Genomic DNA, 19,653 nt, shown 5'->3' on the forward strand with positions numbered 1-19,653 from the left:
ATTTTGAACAAAAGAATGTTTATTTTCCCAATTTGCCTACCAGTTGCAGGTAGTTTCGAATCCTAGACAACACACTGTGACTTGAACACTGCCAGGCCTGGGCTCTGGGTTAGAATTGGTCCCTAGCAAGCTGATCGGTCGAATGGGCTGGGCTGTGATTTGGTTGTGTCAATGTGCCCCGACAGCGTGGATCGTTGCTCATGATATTAACCACTGGTCCAGACATGATTATTTTCAAAGGTGGTGGTCACTTACCTGGAATATTGGTGAGTGCGGCGTTAAACAATTAACACATTCACTTGTTGCAGGGAGCTGACTTTGTGGAGTTTGATGTGATGCTGTCAAAGGATCTACAGCCTGTGGTGTACCATGACTTCAGTGTGGCTCTACAGCATAGGAAGGTTGGTCATGTCACACAGTAGTCCTGCAGAGTAGTAACAGCATTTCAAGTCTTCTCACATGGAAATTGGCTGGCATCCATCTTTTACCTTTTGAACATTTTAAAGGAAAGGATATTTTTGAACTTATCCTATCTCACACTATGCATTTCGACTTTCTTCTTCAATCCTGTGTGGAAATGTGCTTGAAACATGTTTCCAGTTTCTAAAACAAGAAACTTCACACACCATCATCCCTCTATGTTTGGGTTTGTTTTGAACACTGTTGCTGGGGAAAGACAACATACTTTATGGGAAAAGGGGACAAATTACCCTGGTGTGCACGCGGTGCCGACACCCTCACACGCAGTGTTGTGACTGCCAATGACAGTGTTCTTTGATTTCACATTGCCTGATTATGAGAGTCATTACTTGCCAGACTCTGCTTTTCTCATTTACCTCCATAAGCGTCACCGTCGGTCCAAATCTAAAGACTATGACAAGAAGAATAAGTCAGCTGAGAAGTCAACTGTCACGTCTAGTCCTCTTGACGCTTCCTCAGACTCCCTGTTGCCGATGATGAGGTCTCTGATAGCTTTTTGATTGATGATGTCTTCACTCGCGGACACGTCCATGCTGGTGGCTGGTCCTGCTTCTGTCATCTCAAGATAGACACAATTTTATGGATAACAACTTCTTTAATACTGTGAAAAGCGACGTTTCGGTATAGATCCTTATACCGTTGTCAAGCGAGACTGCCAACAGTCAGTCATCTTGTCATCCGTCAACTTCTAAGCAATGCCTATCAAACAATTCTGTCATCTCTCTCGACCCTTAGTCGAACATATGCATGCTTCTGCCTTCAAGACTCCGATCTCAGAGACTTCCGTTCCTTCCGTTGTTTGTTTTGTGGGATGGTAGTTGGCCTACAACAGTGCCTTCTCTGTTGGTTAGCAAATCGGATTCTATATCACGCTCCCTGGATCTGAATGACCCTGATCGTCCCTCTTAGGATCGTGGGGAGAAATCAGTTGGGATTGATGATTGCGTTTAACAGATAAAGATTGACATTCGGAGGTCATTCGGCACTCAGGTTTGGTTCGACTCATCTGCTCTCCATCTTGACAATCGGATGATGTGATTAGTTACCCGCTCTAGCATTTGGCACTCATTGAATCGGCAGGGTCACTTTAAAGCCGTTCGTCCCAATATTTCATCTGTTCGTCGACACCTCAACCGTGGGTCGGGGAGCACATTTCCACGATCTCCCACTAGTTGGGTGTTGGTCTGATGGGGACACTTTTCTCCATATCAACAACCTAGAATTCAGGGTGGTAATTCCAGTAGTGTCTCATTGGCCGGAGCTTCTATGCTCCTCTCACTTCATGGTACATTCTGCCAACAATGCGTTTTTTGTGGCATATAAACAGAAAGGGATCCACAAAGACGATGTTGTTTCCCTTGCTCTCTTTAAAGAAGAAATCCATAGTGTGAGATAGGATAAGTATATTAATATACAATTTATTATAAAATTTCAACTTGCCTGTCCTCCCTCTTTTCAGGATAGTGAACTATGAGTGAAGTTAAATTTTGTTTTAAATAGATTTCATCAGAAATGTGTCATTTTGAAATGTAAAACTACCCTTCTTCTTGTTTTTTTTATTACAGAGATATGATGACAAGGAAGAACTCCTGGAGATCCCTGTGAAGGACCTGACCTGTGAACAGCTGCAGTCTCTCAGGGTAACACAGTCATCAGTGTCAGACACCGTGACTCTCACAGTCATCTCTACATGTACACGCCAATGTCCCCCCAGGACTGCCCCCCCACACTTCTCACAGTCATCAGTGTTAGACACAGTGACTCTCACAGTCACCTCTACATGTACAGGCACAGGCCTATGTTCCCCCCCAGGACTGCCCCCCCCCCCCTTTCTTACAGTCATCAGTGTTAGACACAGTGACTCTCACAGCCACCTCTACATGTACACGCCAATGTCCCCCCCCCAGGACTGCCTGGAACATTTGTAGAATGCATTTCTGATGTCTATTTTGCTGATTTTAGGATCAGGTTGTTCTTTTTTAGTTCTAAAAATATACTGTGTATTTGAAAAACAACAGTGTGAAAACTTAAGAGAAATGTGTAGCCAATCCTGTAAATCTATTCAAATGTTTTGAGTCTTGTCAGTTTTGTATCATGTCAATGCACAAGTGTGATGCCGAGATGTATTTTTTTCGTTTCAGCTGTATCATGCATCATCATCAGCAGAAAATCACATCAGTAAGTGATTGTTCCGCATGTTGAGATAAGAATAGTAGTTCACACGAACCAAACTTCAAATAGCAGTGTTGTGTCATGGCATGTTTCCCTGTAACCACAGTTCCTAACTTTAACACTTTTGAAGTATCCTCAAAGTTTCTGACTAAAAGTCATGTAAGCTTATAACCTTCTTGTTTGTAATCCCTTGTAAACATCTGCACACAATCCACCATCTTGCCAAAGCAAGGGAGTTAACTGACTGTTAAAGTCCAGTTTCCACCCTTGCCGAACTAGGCTGGAATTACTGGGCTCGATCGTAGCGTCACCACTGGCTATTACCAGTTATGTCCCTTCTAAGCCTCTCCTATGGACCAATCAGTTTCCACCTCTCGTACCACATGCGTTTGTTTCACACAAAATGGTGATCTGATCTGATAGATAATCAAGATCTATATTGTGATAAAACGGGTCGTACATCGCGAAATGCATCAAATCACTTGAGCATCTTGATTAAAAACATGAAAAGATTTGGAAAATATCTGCTTACAATGAGTTGGCAGTGCAGATGCTTTGCAAATCCTGCAATCGACTGAAATCTGCATCTCAGTTTACGAACCGGATTTCAATTTCGATGCGCGATTTTGATTGGACTCCGCATAGATTCGTTAGTCCAGCCAAAATGTAACTCCATAATACCAGCCTAGTTCGGCAAGGGTGGAAACTGGACTTTTATAGTCAGTTTAACTCTCTTGCCTCGGGAAGATGACAAACCACTGGACCAATGAAGCTGAAACGTGTCCCCATCCATGTTGGCTCCTGAAATTGTTCGATATGGCTTCCATGGCACTGTTACATTAATTGCTGCATTTGAAGTCTGTTACAATTTAGTTGCTTGTTAATATTTGCCAGTATGTCATCAATATTAAAAAAAGGAAATGTTTTTAAATAACTGGCAGCATTTGTGGTCCACCAGGAGAAAAGGGACCTTATGGGTGCTAGGATACAATTGTGCTGTGATGTCATAAAGACGTTTGATGTCAACTTACTTCAGTGAAATCGCCATGTGTGGTGTCATGAATCTCGGTGATAAATATGAATTGAAGCTTGTGAATTGTATTTTTGTGTTCTTAAGATGCTGTAGTTTAAAAAATATAATGAAAAGTCAAAATGTGATTTTTCAGCCATTAGGTCCCTTATCTCATGGTTGGTCACATTTGTTGAGAAGAAAATTGCCGACTGTCATACATAGTCTCACATCATAGTATCATTTCAGAGCTGACGCTGGACTCGAGTGATTGTGACGACCTGCAGCCATTTCCCACTCTACAGGACTGTCTTAGAAGGGTGGCCCCTGAAGTCGGCTTCAACATCGAGATCAAACACCCACAGGCCACGGATGTAGGTATTTTTACATAAGATTGATGGAACTATATAGTACCTGTGAAAATGAAGGGCCAGGACACCCACAGGGGTAGGAGACCAACATTACGCTGCATCAGAGGGGCATTTGTTGTTTTCAGGGGTCAATCATTGGGTCCCATGGCAGTCAAAAGTGTCACTACAGCAAAACAAGGGCTTGGATGTTTACTCATATGTGCATTTGCTGTATTGCCATGGTCCTGAGAGCAATACCTTACAAAAACATACTGCTTGTAGGCAAACTACACTGTCCCATGAACTATGACAGGACATAGGGCTTTGGTACAGTGTGTAGCCAGAACAATCACTGAGTTCAATCTCCTACCTCTGCTATGTAACAAGACCCGTGAAGATTCCGGGGTAGAATAGGTCTTCAGCAACCCTTGCTTGCCGTAAAAGGCGACTATGCTTGTCGTAAAAGGCGACTAACGGGATCGGGTGGTCAGGCTCGCTGACTTGGTTGATGCATGTCATCGATGTGGAACGATGCTCATGATATTAATCACTGGATTGTCTGGTCCAGACTCGATTATTTACAGACCGCCGTCATATAGCTGGAAAATTGCTGAGTGCGGCGTTAAACAACAAACCAACCAACCAAAGCTATGTGACAATAAGTGATATCAGCATGATCAGTATGATCAGTAGTAATACACACATCAGCTGAAGCCCTTTGTCATGGCCTAATGTCTCCCTCTTGTGATCTTAACCTCATACTTCAAAACATCTGATGTCGGCTGATTATAAACCACTTGCTGACAAAGATTTCAAGGTGATCACTTTCAAGACCGTCTTTCTACTGGCCCTTGCAACTGCTGCTCATATTAGCGAGACCCACCCTCTGTAGTTTGAATGGTCTGAGAAGGGAACAGTATACTTGGGTTTTCACTGGGATTTTGTAACGTAGAACCTGCTTCCAGGACAACCTGATTGCCTTTTCACAATCCTGTAACTGATGCCCATCTTGGGTTCGGAAGACCTAGAAGAGTCCACGTTGGTGCTCACAGAAGAGGTTCTTCAGTCCGCTCTCGGCTGCGGCAGTATTTGAAGTTTCCTATACCATGATCTCCTTCTGGCTCCGCTCGATCATCCTACGTGCTTACAACTTTGCTGGGTAACCTCCACCTGTTGCATCGAACCCACATGAAACTCGGGCTGCCGCTTCCACCATGGCCTTGCACAGCTGTTGCAACCTCTCCACCATCATGGAAGGGTGCTTTTGTAAGTCGGACACAGTTTTGCCTCAAACTATCTCCGTGACATCTCCATCACTGATGTCCAGGGTTTGCACCAGTTCGGTCCTCTCATCCTGGCACAACAGTTGATAACGTCTCTCCAACACAGCTAAACAGTGGCGTTTACTTGTTCCTGCTCTCTACTACGTTCGTGTATATATGGAATAAATCTATTAAAGTTACAACTTGATTTTTGATTATTTGGGTTTCCCAGAAGCAGTTCCCGATTGGAGGATGGATTCTCTCTTCTGTAGAGACTTTGGTCTTTAACATCGAAGTCACCGCAAGGCGCAGTCTTTACAAACGGTGTCCCCGACCTTTATTCTGCTCACCTCTGCCTTGAGTATTTGTTTGAAAATTTGCGTGAAACTATATATATACATGCCACTCATGATGATATGAGTTCTGTCCACACCACTTGATGAGACAAACAGCAACCTCCGACATTTTGTATCCTCAATGTGTCAATACTCCAGTGATACGCCAAAGTTCTGTGTTCATTGAGGTGTCCTAGAGTCACCTGATTATGGTCATATATTTTTGCTTTTTATTTTCATGGCGTTTAAAGTGAACCCATTAGTTGAGCAACTTGATAAGATGCTGATAATAAAAAAATAAAAAATATCCTCTGTTTTAGGATGGTCCGGAGTTGGAACACTACTTTGATCACAACCTTCATGTGGACACAATCCTCAAGACCATCTTTGACCATGCTGGAACACGTTGCATCATCTTTTCAAGTTTTGACCCGGACAGTTGCATCATGTAAGTGAGATCTTCTGTCTAGGGTGTCATCCAAACACTTAACAAGGGGACCGCCTCTGTGGTCCTGTGGTAGAGCGTCCGCCCGGAGAGCAGAAGGTCCAGGGTTCGATCCCGGGCCGCGTCATACAAAAAGACGTTAAAAGATTGTACTTGTTGTTACCCTGTCTGGCGCTTGGCATTAAGGGGCTAAAACAAGGACTGGTCGGCTCGGAGTCAGTATACTGTGTCTGAGTGGGGTATTCATGTTAAACTGCGGCATGGTATCTCAGTGAGCTAGCACTATAAATCGGCATCAGTCCGGACTAGTGCAAGCAGCCACACACAAACATACATGTGCATGCACGTCGCTATATAAGTGCAATAATCTTGGACGCTACGTTAAACCCAATTTCACCTCACCTCACTTAACAAGGGAGGCTTAGCATCAGGTTCATTGTGTCTGGTATAGCAGTAGCTATGTTCCTGTTGAACATACCTGTTAGAATTGGTCCCCTGCAACCTGAAATGATGATGTTGCTAAGAAACGAACCCCTTATTCACCTGTGTTAAATGTTTCAAAACAATTCTATAAACATGATAAGTACTGTTACACAAAAATATGTATGTTCTTTTTTCATTTGGACAGTAATAACATAAATGTGTATTATTTCGTTTTGTTATTTGATAAGTAGCACTAAAGCTGTTATCATTTAAAAGAATCTTGGCGGAACTGCTTCACTACCTTTGCAAAAAACATAGTAGTCATCTAAATGTCACGTATCAATCTTAATAGTAAATGCATCAAGCATCTCCATTTTGTAATCCACTATTCAACTACAGGTTGCAGATGAAGCAGAACAAATATCCTGTCCTGTTCCTAAGCAACGGCCCCACAGTGAAGTACTCTCCATACACTGACTTCAGGGCAAGGGAGTTCGACGCTGGCATCAAATTTGCTCTTGCCTATGGATTGCTGGTACATTTCATCTTTTCAAATGCAGTGAACAACATTGTTATAACATATATATGTTTTTTGGGGGGTGTTACATCTTCCCGAGGCAAGGGAGTTAACTGACTGGGGAGTTAAATTCCAGTTTCCACCCTTGCCGAACTAGGCTGGAATTTCTGGCCTCGATCGTAGCGCCACCAGTGGCTATAACTCGTTATGTCCCTTCTATGTCCCCACAACTGACTAATCACATCTTCCCAAGGCAAGGGAGTTAATTGACTGGGGAGTTAAATTCCAGTTTCCACCCTTGCCGAACTAGGCTGGAATTTCTGGCCTCGATCGTAGCGCCACCAGTGGCTATTACTCGTTATGTCCCTTCTATGTCCCGTCAACTGACTAATCACATCTTCCCAAGGCAAGGGAGTTAACTGACTGGGGAGTTAAATTCCAGTTTCCACCCTTGCCGAACTAGGCTGGAATTTCTGGCCTCGATTGTAGCGCCACCACTGGCTGTTACGCGTCATGTCCCTTCTATGTCCCCTCAACTGACTAATCACATCTTCCCAAGGCAAGGGAGTTAACTGACTGGGGAGTTAAATTCCAGTTTCCACCCTTGCCGAACTAGGCTGGAATTTCTGGCCTCGATTGTAGCGCCACCAGTGGCTATAACGCGTTATGTCCCTTCTATGTCCCGTCAACTGACGAATCAGATTCCACCTCTGACATCACACGAGTTTTGACTCGTAAGTCCATCCAAAATATAACTCAAGAATTGCTGCCTTGTTCAGCAAGGATGGAAACTTACTTTTTTTAACCAGTTGACTCCCTTAACTCGTCCCAGGGAGATGAGGGTTAATGATCCATACAAAATGCAGAACTTTTAATTTGGTGTTATCAATACTCAAATACTGTTGGCAATAAAGTAAGGAAAGAGTATCCACAAGAGGTACGGTATTAACGTACAGTCATGTTTGACATACAGATATCATTGACATACAAATTGCAGAAACAAAATTACAAATTATTTTGAATTTTGAATTCTGTACAGTTTGATTCAATTTTGTTGGATAATTTGTGATGAGGCTTAAAGTCTACTTTAGAACCATACATACATATGGATAAATGGTTCTTAAAAGTGTATCCCAAATTTTGACAATGGCGCATGTCTGTTTGCCCCCTAAAGTTGTCTTGTTTGTAAGTGAGAAATGGAAATCTGTGGAGTTGGAATTGACAGATTCTTCTGCTGAACCTTTTGTACTGATTCATGTGCAACTGCAACCAATTCTTTGTGCGCTTCTGATTCACGTACAGTGAACTACGTTTATGACGAACACGCTTATAATGAAGTGACGGATATTACGAACTGTTGTTTTTGGTCCCACCTATTTTGTGGTATCCTTTAGTTGAAATGCTTATAACGAATTACGGTTATAACAAACAAAAAGTATTGGCTTTGAGTTTGTTATAACCATAATTTACTGTAGTACTAAAAGTTGGCAAGTTAGAACACTGTTAAAAACCTTCATCCAATGGGTGGTCATTTTAATGAGTACATTTCTTATTTGGGTAGGAATGAGGTTCTTTTGCAGATATCAACCAACAATTTGATTTATAACTCTACCAACTGATAAAACACTGTGTACCTTTCTATAGATTGCATGGCTGACATGCTGGTCGTGTTTGTTGTAGGGCGTGGACTTCCAGGCTGAGGGCCTGCTGAAGGACCTGTCTCTCATCAAGAAGACACACAACATGGGCCTGGTGATGTTTGTGTGGGGAGAAGAGAACAATAGCTCTGAGACCATCAACCTGTTGAGGAAGGAGGGAGTGGAGGGTATAATCTATGATAGGTGAGTAGCAACTACATTGGTATCATTTCCTTTCCTTTCAATACGAGCTTCAAATACATGGATGTGGCCCTTGTTGAGTTACAATCATCTTAGCGCTGACTGTTGTTAGTCTGTGTTGAAGTACAGGAGTTACAATCATCTTAGCGCTATGACTGTTGTAAGTCTATGTTTGAAGTACGGGAGTTACAATCATCTTAGCGCTGTGACTGTTGTAAGTCTATGTTGAGGTACGGGAGTTACAATCATCTTAGCGCTATGACTGTTGTAAGGCTATGTTAAAGTATGGGAGTTACAATCATCTTTGCACTATGACTTTTGTAAGTCTATGTTGAAGTACGGGAGTTACAATCATCTTAGCGCTATGACTGTTGTAAGGCTATGTTAAGGTATGGGAGTTACAATCATCTTTGCACTATGACTGTTGTAAGTCTATGTTGAAGTACGGGAGTTACAATCATCTTAGCGCTATGACTGTTGTAAGGCTATGTTAATGTATGGGAGTTACAATCATCTTTGCACTATGACTGTTGTAAGTCTATGTTGAAGTACGGGAGTTACAATCATCTTAGCTCTATGACTGTTGTAAGTCTATGTTAAGGTATGGGAGTTACAATAATCTTAGTGCTATGACTTGTAAGTCTGTGTTGAGGTATGGGAGTTACAATCATCTTAGCGCTATGACTGTTCTAAGTCTATGTTGAAGTATGGGAGTTACAATCATCTTCGCACTGCCTGTTGTAAGTCTATGTTGAAGTATGGGAGTTACAATCATCTTAGCGCTATGACTGTTGTAAGTCTATGTTGAAGTACGGGAGTTACAATCATCTTCGCGCTATGACTGTTGTGAGTCTATGTTGAAGTACGGGAGTTACAATCATCTTCGCGCTATGACTGTTGTAAGGCTATGTTAATGTATGGGAGTTACAATCATCTTTGCACTATGACTGTTGTAAGTCTATGTTGAAGTACGGGAGTTACAATCATCTTAGCTCTATGACTGTTGTAAGTCTATGTTAAGGTATGGGAGTTACAATAATCTTAGTGCTATGACTTGTAAGTCTGTGTTGAGGTATGGGAGTTACAATCATCTTAGCGCTATGACTGTTCTAAGTCTATGTTGAAGTATGGGAGTTACAATCATCTTCGCACTGCCTGTTGTAAGTCTATGTTGAAGTATGGGAGTTACAATCATCTTAGCGCTATGACTGTTGTAAGTCTATGTTGAAGTACGGGAGTTACAATCATCTTCGCGCTATGACTGTTGTGAGTCTATGTTGAAGTACGGGAGTTACAATCATCTTCGCGCTATGACTGTTGTGAGTCTATGTTGAAGTATGGGAGTTACAATCATCTTTGCACTATGACTGTTGTAAGTCTATGTTGAAGTATTGGAGTTACAATCATCTTAGCGCTATGACTGTTGTAAGTCTATGTTAAATTATGGGAGTTACAATCATCTTAGCGCTATGACTGTTGTAAGTCTATGTTAAGGTATGGGAGTTACAATCATCTTATCGCTATGACTATTGTAAGGCTATGTTAAAGTATGGGAGTTACAATCATCTTAGCGCTATGACTGTTGTAAGTCTATGTTAAAGTATGGGAGTTACAATCATCTTAGCGCTATGACTGTTGTAAGTCTATGTGAATGTGTGGGAGTTACGTCACCTCTTCCGGCAAGCAAAATTTTCTGGATAAAAATATTGGTCTTCATCTTACCAATGCTTTTCTAAAGAGCATCAAGTAGGGGTTGATTTGGTTAATAATGGTCATATTCCCTAACAGCATGGATCATTGGTCAATGGTTTGTCAGGTCCAGACTTGATAACTCACAGGCATTACACATCTGGAATATGCTGAGTACAAGGTTTAGTTAGATTTAGTCACTCACGATATCCACTCTCTTCTTTTGAAAATCTGGAAGTTTGATGTGAATGTATCTTCCTTCCGGGTAATGAAACTCAAGTGGCTGTGTGGTTTGTATGGGTTGTTTTGACGGGAACAGTGCATCTTCCTGAGTTAGCTTATAAAAGTCCAGTTTCCACCCTTGCCAACAACTAACGAGTCTTTGTATTGTCCTGTCAAAATAGCATAGCAGAATCGACATCCGGTACATATTCTGACATGCAGATTTTGGTCGATTGCAGGATTTGCTAAACATGTGTAACGCCAACTCGATGTCAACAGATATTTTTCAAATCTTTTCATGTTTTTAATCAAGGTGCTCATGTGATTTGGTGCACCACACTGTGTTAGACCCGTCTTATTACAATATAGATCTTGATTATTGTTCAGATCATCTAGACTGGGTGCCGCCATTTTGTTTGAAGCAAATGCAAGTGATATGAGAGGTGGAATCTGATTGGTCTATAGGAGAGAAATAGAAGGGACATAGCTCGTAACCGTCACTTTTGGCGCTACGATTGACCCAAGAAATTCCAGCCTAGTTCTGCAAGGGAGGAAACTTGACTTTTCGGGTAGATGGGAACAGTACTGTCAGCTATAAAACATTATTCACTCACATTCTCTCTTCTGTTTTCAGGATTGACTTCTACAAGGCAGACAAGGGTCAGCAGTTTGTGCTAGGGGACAACAGTAGTACAACAGTGCTGACTGGTCTCGGAGAACCATCATAATAGTGACTAGTGCTTTTAGAAGGGATTAATATACTAGATGGAAGGTTACACGTCTAGAGAGAATGCACTTACAGCCACCTTATTGTAAATCTTAGAAGTATATGTGTTAATATTATAGAGTTAATCTTAGGAGTATATGTATTGGATGATCATTTTTGACATCTCTCTCGCAAAACTTGCCATGCATGCCCATATTTATTTATGAACAAATACCTGTCATGTGTGTAAAATAAGGGTAGCTTTGTGGGTAAAGTGTTGGCTCATCACACTTAATACCCAGGGCCCACTTGAACAAAGCGATCTTAGCGCTAAGATGATCTTACCTCCCATACTTTAACATAGGCTTACAATAGTCTGAGCGGTAAGATCGTTTTGTGCCAGTGGGCCCAGGTCAGAGTCCGCGCGGGTAGACTTTGTGAAGCCCATGTCTGATGAGATGTGGTTGGAATATTGTCAAAAGTAGGGTAAAACAATACTCCACATCTCACAATTTAAACACATATACAATATTGATAATATCGCATGGCAGTTTTGAAATATTTGCTTGGATCATCTCAAAACACCCTCATGACTGTGGAGAAAGTGAGGTCCAGCTGAGCATGCTAAGCAGTGTCTGTTTGGCCGTACTCAACATAGTCATGGGGTAGTGAGTGACATGATAAAAAATTGAGAAGAAACATGAATTCTGTGAATTCACCTATAAAAAACTTGCATAACATTAGTCTCAACAGCATATGATGTTTACATCAGTACGCTGATTATTTCAGCCTCAATGATATGATCAAACATTCTCCATTAGATATCATCACATCAATTATTGTACTCACCTGATCACTGAATGGGATGGTGGTCAAGTTGTATGCATGGCTATACGTCTATATCATCTATATCTCCAGGGCTCGCATTTTAGTAAACCTACACTAACCCCAGGATTCATTCCCGTGGTTCTCCCGATCTTGAATTAGCCGCCCTCTGCTATATCAATCACAGAATATGTTGACATACTTTTACACTTAAACTATCCTGTGATATCGTTTACTGTGCCTTTGGTATTGAATTGCATCATTTGAGAATTATGAATGAGTCGCTTGTTTGCAGCATCCATTCTAGATGTGATTTTAAAAGGAAATTCTCACAACCAGTCTTAGTGAATATCTATGGATTTTTACTTACAAGAATAAAAGGAGTTTGATTTTGTTCATGCAATGAATCTAGTTTTTGAAAGGGTGTTCTAGTGAGTGCTAATGTTGGAAGGTATTTACTGAACAAGACAGGGTGTTGGTTCATCTTCATGTACAAGTACAGGAAAGTATGGTTATGACGAACTCAAGGGGACCACTAATTGTCCCCCGCCGCGCATAATTGCGAAGCGGGGGACATAGTATTCACGACCGTCCATACGTCCGTCCGTACGTCCCACCTGTTTGTTGCCGCGATATCTCAAGAACTAAACACTGGATTGTCTTCATATTTGGAACTATGGTGTATATACAGACACCGCAGACACCAGTCAGTTTTAGTGACCTTGACCCCATTTTCAAGGTCACAGCAGGCAAATCTGCTTTTGGAGTTGGAAAACGGTGTTGACGCAATATCTCAAGAACTAATCGCTGGATTGTCTTCATATTTGGTACTATGGTGTATATACAGACTCCGCAGACACCAGTCGATTTTGGTGACCTTAACTTAACAGCAGGGAAATCTGTTATTCGAGATGGAAAACAGTGTTGCTGCCATATCTTCAGAACTAATTTCTGGATTCCTTCATGTTTGATGATCAGACATGTCTCTATATGAGCAGCCATGAGCCGATTTGATTTGCAGGAATTTGGGTAATTATTTCTAATGGTACGACAAATAGTTGCATGGAGGTATCTAACACAGAAAATAATATTATTCAAAAGGAATAAAATATTTGGAAAAAAAACACATATCGCATAAGGCGGCGGGGGACATTTCGTCACTTTGTGACAAATACTTGTTTTAGATTGTTATAACCGTAGTTCGTTGTTAGCATATATAGCGTATGTACAGGAAATGGCTGTAGCCATTATAATTGAGTTTACTTTAAAGTGTTTTGAAATGGAATTAGGGTAGGGGTGGCCCAGTTGTCTAACATGGCGCACAATTCTTTGTGCAGAGTTACATTCCTTGGGCAGCTAACTTATGATTGTGGGTTCGAATCCCAATTCGCCCAGATTATTTTTCTAGGTTTTGTCAGCTCCATACGCCTGCTCGTGGGTTTCACCAAAGTGGTAAACGTCTGAGACCTGCATCACTTTGGGCTTTCCTCCCACATTAAGCTGACATGCCGTGAAATAACTGATATACTGTTAAAAGCGGCATTAAACCCAACTCACTCACTGCAATAGAGTCAACATTGATGCCACAGATCAGACGAATATGATCAGAATATGATCAAAATGCGGTAACTTAAGCAGACTTTCAGCCACTCAGAGGGATAACCTTATTTTTTTTAGAAATTTGAAGTGGTTATGTCCAAAGGTTATTGATGTGATACTGACGATTGTGTAATCTTTACCTGTGACAAATAAACGAGCAAGATAGCAGGATCATTGTGCCAATGAACCCATGTTGGACACACATCAAGACTTTATTTGGTTTCTTTCATAGCTTGGGACCTGGCAGTGTGAAGTGCTTATTTGTGATCAGGATTATTGTTGTTTGGTAGAATTGTTTTACCAGACTTCTAGTGATGTGTGTGAAAGTTGGTAAAGCATAACTTGCCACTGTAACAGGGCTGTAACCAGGGAGTCTATGTTCCTCTTCCTGGGGCAAGGGGTGGTAACTGTCTATACAGTCTAGTGGGATAGTCCAATCATATTTAGCACAGGAAAGTGGGCTTGATGTGGCAAGGGTGGAAACGACTTTGATAAATAGGCTAGTGGACGCTCTTACCAAGGGAAGATGGTTTGTAAGTGAAAAGAATTCCCGCCACAATAACTTTTGCCTTGGAGTATATATCCCTCCTTTTGACCAATCAAATTCCACCTCTGGTATCACTTGCATTTGCTTCACACAAAATGGCCGTCCCCAGTCAAGACGATCTGATCGATAATCAAGATCTATATTTAATAAAACAGTTCACCCCGCGAAGTGCAAATGACTTGAGCACCTTGATTATAAACGTGAAAACATGTTCAACATATCTGTCGACGCCCAGTTGGCTGTACACGTGCTTTGCAAATCCTGCAATCGACCACAATCTGCGTGTTGAAAAACATTGTTTACAAGCCAGGGTGCCGTTGTACCAAACAACCTTAGCGCTACGACTGTGGTAAGTCTATGTTAAGGTATGGCAGTTACGATCACCTCAGCATTACGTTCGTTCTGTACAACGGCACCTGATGTCTAGATCGTTACGCGATTTTGATTGGACTATGCATAGACTCCGGAATTCCAGCCTAGTTCGGCAAGAGTGGAAACTGGACTTTTATAGTCAGTTAGCGCCCTTGCCTCGTAAGATGGTCTACGTGTGTCAAGTCAAATAACATATTTACAAATGTTATACATTGCATTCAATTATCTGTAATTACTCAGTGATATTTTGAAATGTCAATAATCTTTAAGCGGCCAATGACAAAAGTACTGGTACATGTTCTTGAAATTTACATTTCATTTTACTGCCACCAAATAACCAAGATATCTGTTAACCCAATTATGAAACAAAGCGGCCTAAAGTGACACTGTTGTGTTTGTTACAGCATTGAGAAGGGGGAAGGTACAGATTTTTGGTTAAAAAATCCCAGCTCAGGTGGTCGAGAGAGAAAAATCCAGTTTTAAATGTATATTATTAATTTCCTTAAAATGTTAAGTAGCTCAAGAGAAAGGAAAAAAATGGGGTTTTATATAGTTAATTATCTTGATGGCGACAATAAATGATTTACTCTTGGTTGTGAAATAATAAGAACACTGCGTTTCAATTGTACATGTATTTATATTTCACATTTCAATGCAAAGAGTATAGGTCAAGGTATGTGCAGCCTTTGAGATTTATACTTGTCCGCCATCCACAACTACTAACACTTGGTCGAACTCGGAGGACTAGGGAAGTATGTTTGGCACAAGTCCTCTGGACTTGTCTTTGAAGAAATGGGAGGTCGGGTAGCCTAGTGGTTAAAACGTTCGCTCGTCACGCCGAAGACCCGGGTTCGATTCCCGACATGGGTACAATATGTGAAGCCCTTTTCTGGTGACCCCCGCCGTGTTATTGCTGGAATATTGTTAAAAGCGGCGTAAAACCATACTCACTCACTCACTTTGAAGAAATACGAATTTCTAAGGCCGGTTGTATCCCTATGTTCATTTCAACTGTGTAAAGAACACTTGAGTCAGATAGTTTCAACATTCTGTCTCAATTAGAAGAAAATCATACAAATGTAGAAGCACACAGTTGGCATATTTGTAAAACTGTTTCACGTTATTGTTCCTGAATGTATCATCTGGTGTTCACATGAGATCGAGATTCCATATTTATTGTATCTTTTAGCTTGTTAAAACATAACTTGTTTCTCATGACTATCGGACACTTACAATTTCCCCACCACTGATACATATTTCTTTAAAAGCACTATTAAGATCAACTTTTTCAATGACGTTTTTGCACCAGTTTGCGCATTCATGGTGTGTCACATACATATAACCTAGCCAAAAGAGGACATTTTAGAATCTCCCTCCCTTCCCAGTCACCTTTGGAAGTCATGAGAAGGAAATATATTTTATGTAGACTCATCACAAGATTGGATTTGTTTGTTACCAATATAACCAAACATAGAATAACAGTCTTGTTATTTTTTTTGTCGTTTTTGATCATCACTGAAGATCCGGGGTAGAATAGGTCTTCAGCAACCCAGGCTTGCCGTTAAAGGCGACTATGCCTGTCGTAAAAGGCGACTAACTGGAACGTGTGGTCAGGCTCGCTGACTTGGTTGATGCACGTCATCGTGTCCCAATTGCGTGTATCGATGCTCATGATGTCAATCACTGGATTGTCTGGTCCAGACTCGATTATTTACATACCACCGTCATATAGCTGGAATATTATTGCTGAGTGCGGCGTTAAATAATAAACAAACTCTTTAAAGGTAAAGAGTGACTACTAATGTCGCTTGCTACAGTATTTCAGTTCTCAGGGCGTGTAAGTTTGCTGTTGGAAGTGATGCAGGTGTCAGACATGTACCTCGTTAATGAAACCCACGAGTTTGGATTTGATGTTGACAAACAATCATCGTAAATTTAAAGAAACAGTTCAACCTGAATTTGAATATGTATTTAAATGAAATCGACAAAGCTCATTCCATAATTACAAGAAATGTTAAGAAGGTACATACTGTACAGATGAGATTAATGGAAAGACATGCTAAGATGTTCCATACTGTACATGTAAGGAGAACACACAAAAGAAAAGACAAATGTAAAGAGAACACCCTAAAGAACAGACAAATGTAAAGAGAACACACAAAAGGAAAAACAAATGTAAAGAGAACACACTAAAGAACAGACGTAAAGAGGAGAACACACTAAAGAACACAAATGTAAAGAGGACACACTAAAGGAAAGACAAATGTAAGGAGAAAAGAAAAGACAAATGTAAATAGACACTAAAGAAAAGACAAATGTAAAGATAACACACTAAAGAAAAGACAAATGTAAGGAGAACACAAAAGAAAAGACAAATGTAAAGAGAACACACTAAAGAACAGACGTAAAGAGGAGAACACTAAAGAACAGACAAATGTAAAGAGGACACACTAAAGGAAAGGCAAATGTAAGGAGAACACAAAAGAAAAGACAAATGTAAAGAGAACACACTAAAGAACAGACATGTAAAGAGGAGAACACACTAAAGAACAGACATGTAAAGAGGAGAACACACTAAAGAACAGACAAATGTAAAGAGAACACACTAAAGGAAAGACAAATGTAAAGAGAACACACAAAAGGAAAAACAAATGTAAAGAGAACACACTAAAGAACAGACATGTAAAGAGGAGAACACACTAAAGAACAGACAAATGTAAAGAGGAGAACACACTAAAGAACAGACAAATGTAAAGAGGAGAACACACTAAAGAACAGACAAATGTAAATAGACACTAAAGGAAAGACAAATGTAAAGATAACACACTAAAGAACAGACATGTAAAGAGGAGGGCACACTAAAGAACAGACAAATGTAAAGAGAACACACAAAAGTAATGACAAATGTAAAGAGAACATATTAAAGAACAGACAAATGTAAAGAGAACACACTAAAGAAAAGACAAATGTTAAGAAGTTACATTCTGCACAATGTGGTTTTAACTGTATTATTTTTTCTTGTTTAACGCCTCTCTCAGCCAATGTCCAGCTGCATGACGGTAAATAGTATGTAGATAGTATTTTAGTCTGGACCAGACAATCAAGTAACTGACATCGGGAACAACGTTGTACGCATTATGGCTACAATTACATGCATCAACCAAGTGAGAACACCCGATCACGTTGGTCCGTCTCTTACGACATGCATGAGTTTCTGAAGACCAATTCTAATCCGAATCTTCAAATGAGGTTTAATTTTGTACATAACATGAGAACGTTGTAACACACCCAATACAATATAAATGTACGGGTGTTTTAAGCATTGACCTTAGCTCAGAGCATCTCAGTTTTGCTGTGTGCAAGTTGTCTTGTCGGTATAAAGCCGTTCCGATTCATGTGTATATGTTATAGTCAATGTAAAAGTCAGTCAAAATGTTATTCACTTAGGCAATTTACAAACTGACTGAAAAAGCTGTCCATTTATTTGACAGATAGACAGAAAATTACTAAGAAGTTCGAAAGGGCTTTACACCACAATAGGCTAATTATGCTTGGATTAGAAGCCAATAAATAAAACAAAATCATTCAACCTCTTTTAATGAAATAAATGTTGGTTGGTTTGTTGTTTAACGCCGCACTCAGCAATATTCCAGCTATATGACGGCGGTCTGTAAATAATCGAGTCTGGACCAGACAATCCAGTGATTAATATCATGAGCATCGATCCACGCATTTGGGATCGATGACATGCATCAACCAAGTCAGCGAGCCTGACCACCCGATCCCGTTAGTCGCCTTTTACGACAAGTATGGGTTGCTGAACACCTATTCTACCCCGGAATCTTCACGGGTCTAATGAAATAAATGGATAGATTTGTCAGTCAATATGTAAAATAACTGAACTATTTCGGCGTTTTGAAATAATGGACAGATTTGTCAGTCAATATGTAAAATAACTGAACTATTTCGGCATTTTGAAACTTTTCTAAGTGAAAATTTTCGTTACGTTACACATTGACGATAACATATGTAATAACAAATCATGAAGTTTAAATCACAAGGATTTGTCTACGTGAACATCATTCAATGTTGGCGATAAACGAGCAACAGCATAGAGTTTACTTTTCAGGCAATTGATTCTTAACAAAGTTCAGCAGCCGTTGTGGCCAGTCAATTGCAGACACTTTTTACCTAAGAAGTATATGAAATATAAGTATTACCTCGAGTATAACTAAAGAATGATAAATGTGCTGTCTTTAAAACCTGCTGAAAAGTCGTGTTACCTGCAACGCACTGGTCATAAATGTCTGAATTTAGAGTTAAACACCGAAACCTTACGGTGAGTAATTAGCAGTGATTTATTGATACTTCTAAAGGTAGGAGACCAACTGACTGATATAGAAGATTTAACGTGCGCTTTCCGACTGTAGCGTATTTCGCACACGGGGAGACCAACACATGGCAGCCATTTTTATATAGTGCTATCAGATTGTGAGTGATTGAGATCGACCAGTCTTGTCATGAAAACTTGTTACTTATAGGATGTTTGTAATCTCTTTTTCAGATCTATTTATGCCGTTTTTATCATATGCCATTAAATGCCAAAAGCAGACTCCATAATACGATTCCGATTTTGTGATGAGTATGTGTTGATGCCAGATGTTCGCTAAAAGATGAGCTTATCCTGCCCCACTTGTGGCACCCAGAGATAAAAACATGCAAAGGCAAGTCAATTGTTCACCAGAAAAAAAACCGGGAACATATGGTACAAGTCAAAAGAAGGAAATTACATCGGACATCATTTGTGTCACTGATGCGTCAAATTTGGAAATGCCCTCTGCATGCTATCATAATACGTTTTG

At 40.5% G+C, this 19,653-nt stretch overlaps 2 protein-coding genes across 2 annotated transcripts in view; one reads left to right on the forward strand and one right to left on the reverse strand.

The window, feature by feature from the left end:
* LOC139459672 (putative glycerophosphocholine phosphodiesterase GPCPD1 homolog 2) overlaps window positions 1-16,255 on the forward strand; it is a 37,711-nt gene extending 21,456 nt beyond the window's left edge. Inside the window, exons 11-18 of the mRNA XM_071241290.1 lie at window positions 309-401; window positions 2,046-2,120; window positions 2,622-2,658; window positions 3,911-4,035; window positions 5,929-6,056; window positions 6,876-7,011; window positions 8,674-8,834; window positions 11,377-16,255. Coding sequence (XP_071097391.1) covers window positions 309-401; window positions 2,046-2,120; window positions 2,622-2,658; window positions 3,911-4,035; window positions 5,929-6,056; window positions 6,876-7,011; window positions 8,674-8,834; window positions 11,377-11,470 — 849 coding nt within the window. The 3' untranslated portion in view covers window positions 11,471-16,255. The remainder of the gene's footprint in view (window positions 1-308; window positions 402-2,045; window positions 2,121-2,621; window positions 2,659-3,910; window positions 4,036-5,928; window positions 6,057-6,875; window positions 7,012-8,673; window positions 8,835-11,376) is intronic.
* The window catches only part of LOC139458474 (uncharacterized), a 284,787-nt gene that overhangs the window by 240,316 nt on the left and 24,818 nt on the right, over window positions 1-19,653 (reverse strand). The window lies entirely within an intron of this gene.

This window comes from Haliotis cracherodii, unplaced genomic scaffold (assembly GCF_022045235.1).
Source record: "Haliotis cracherodii isolate W230 unplaced genomic scaffold, xgHalCrac1.p SCAF_13, whole genome shotgun sequence".
NCBI classification, from domain to species: domain Eukaryota; kingdom Metazoa; phylum Mollusca; class Gastropoda; order Lepetellida; family Haliotidae; genus Haliotis; species Haliotis cracherodii.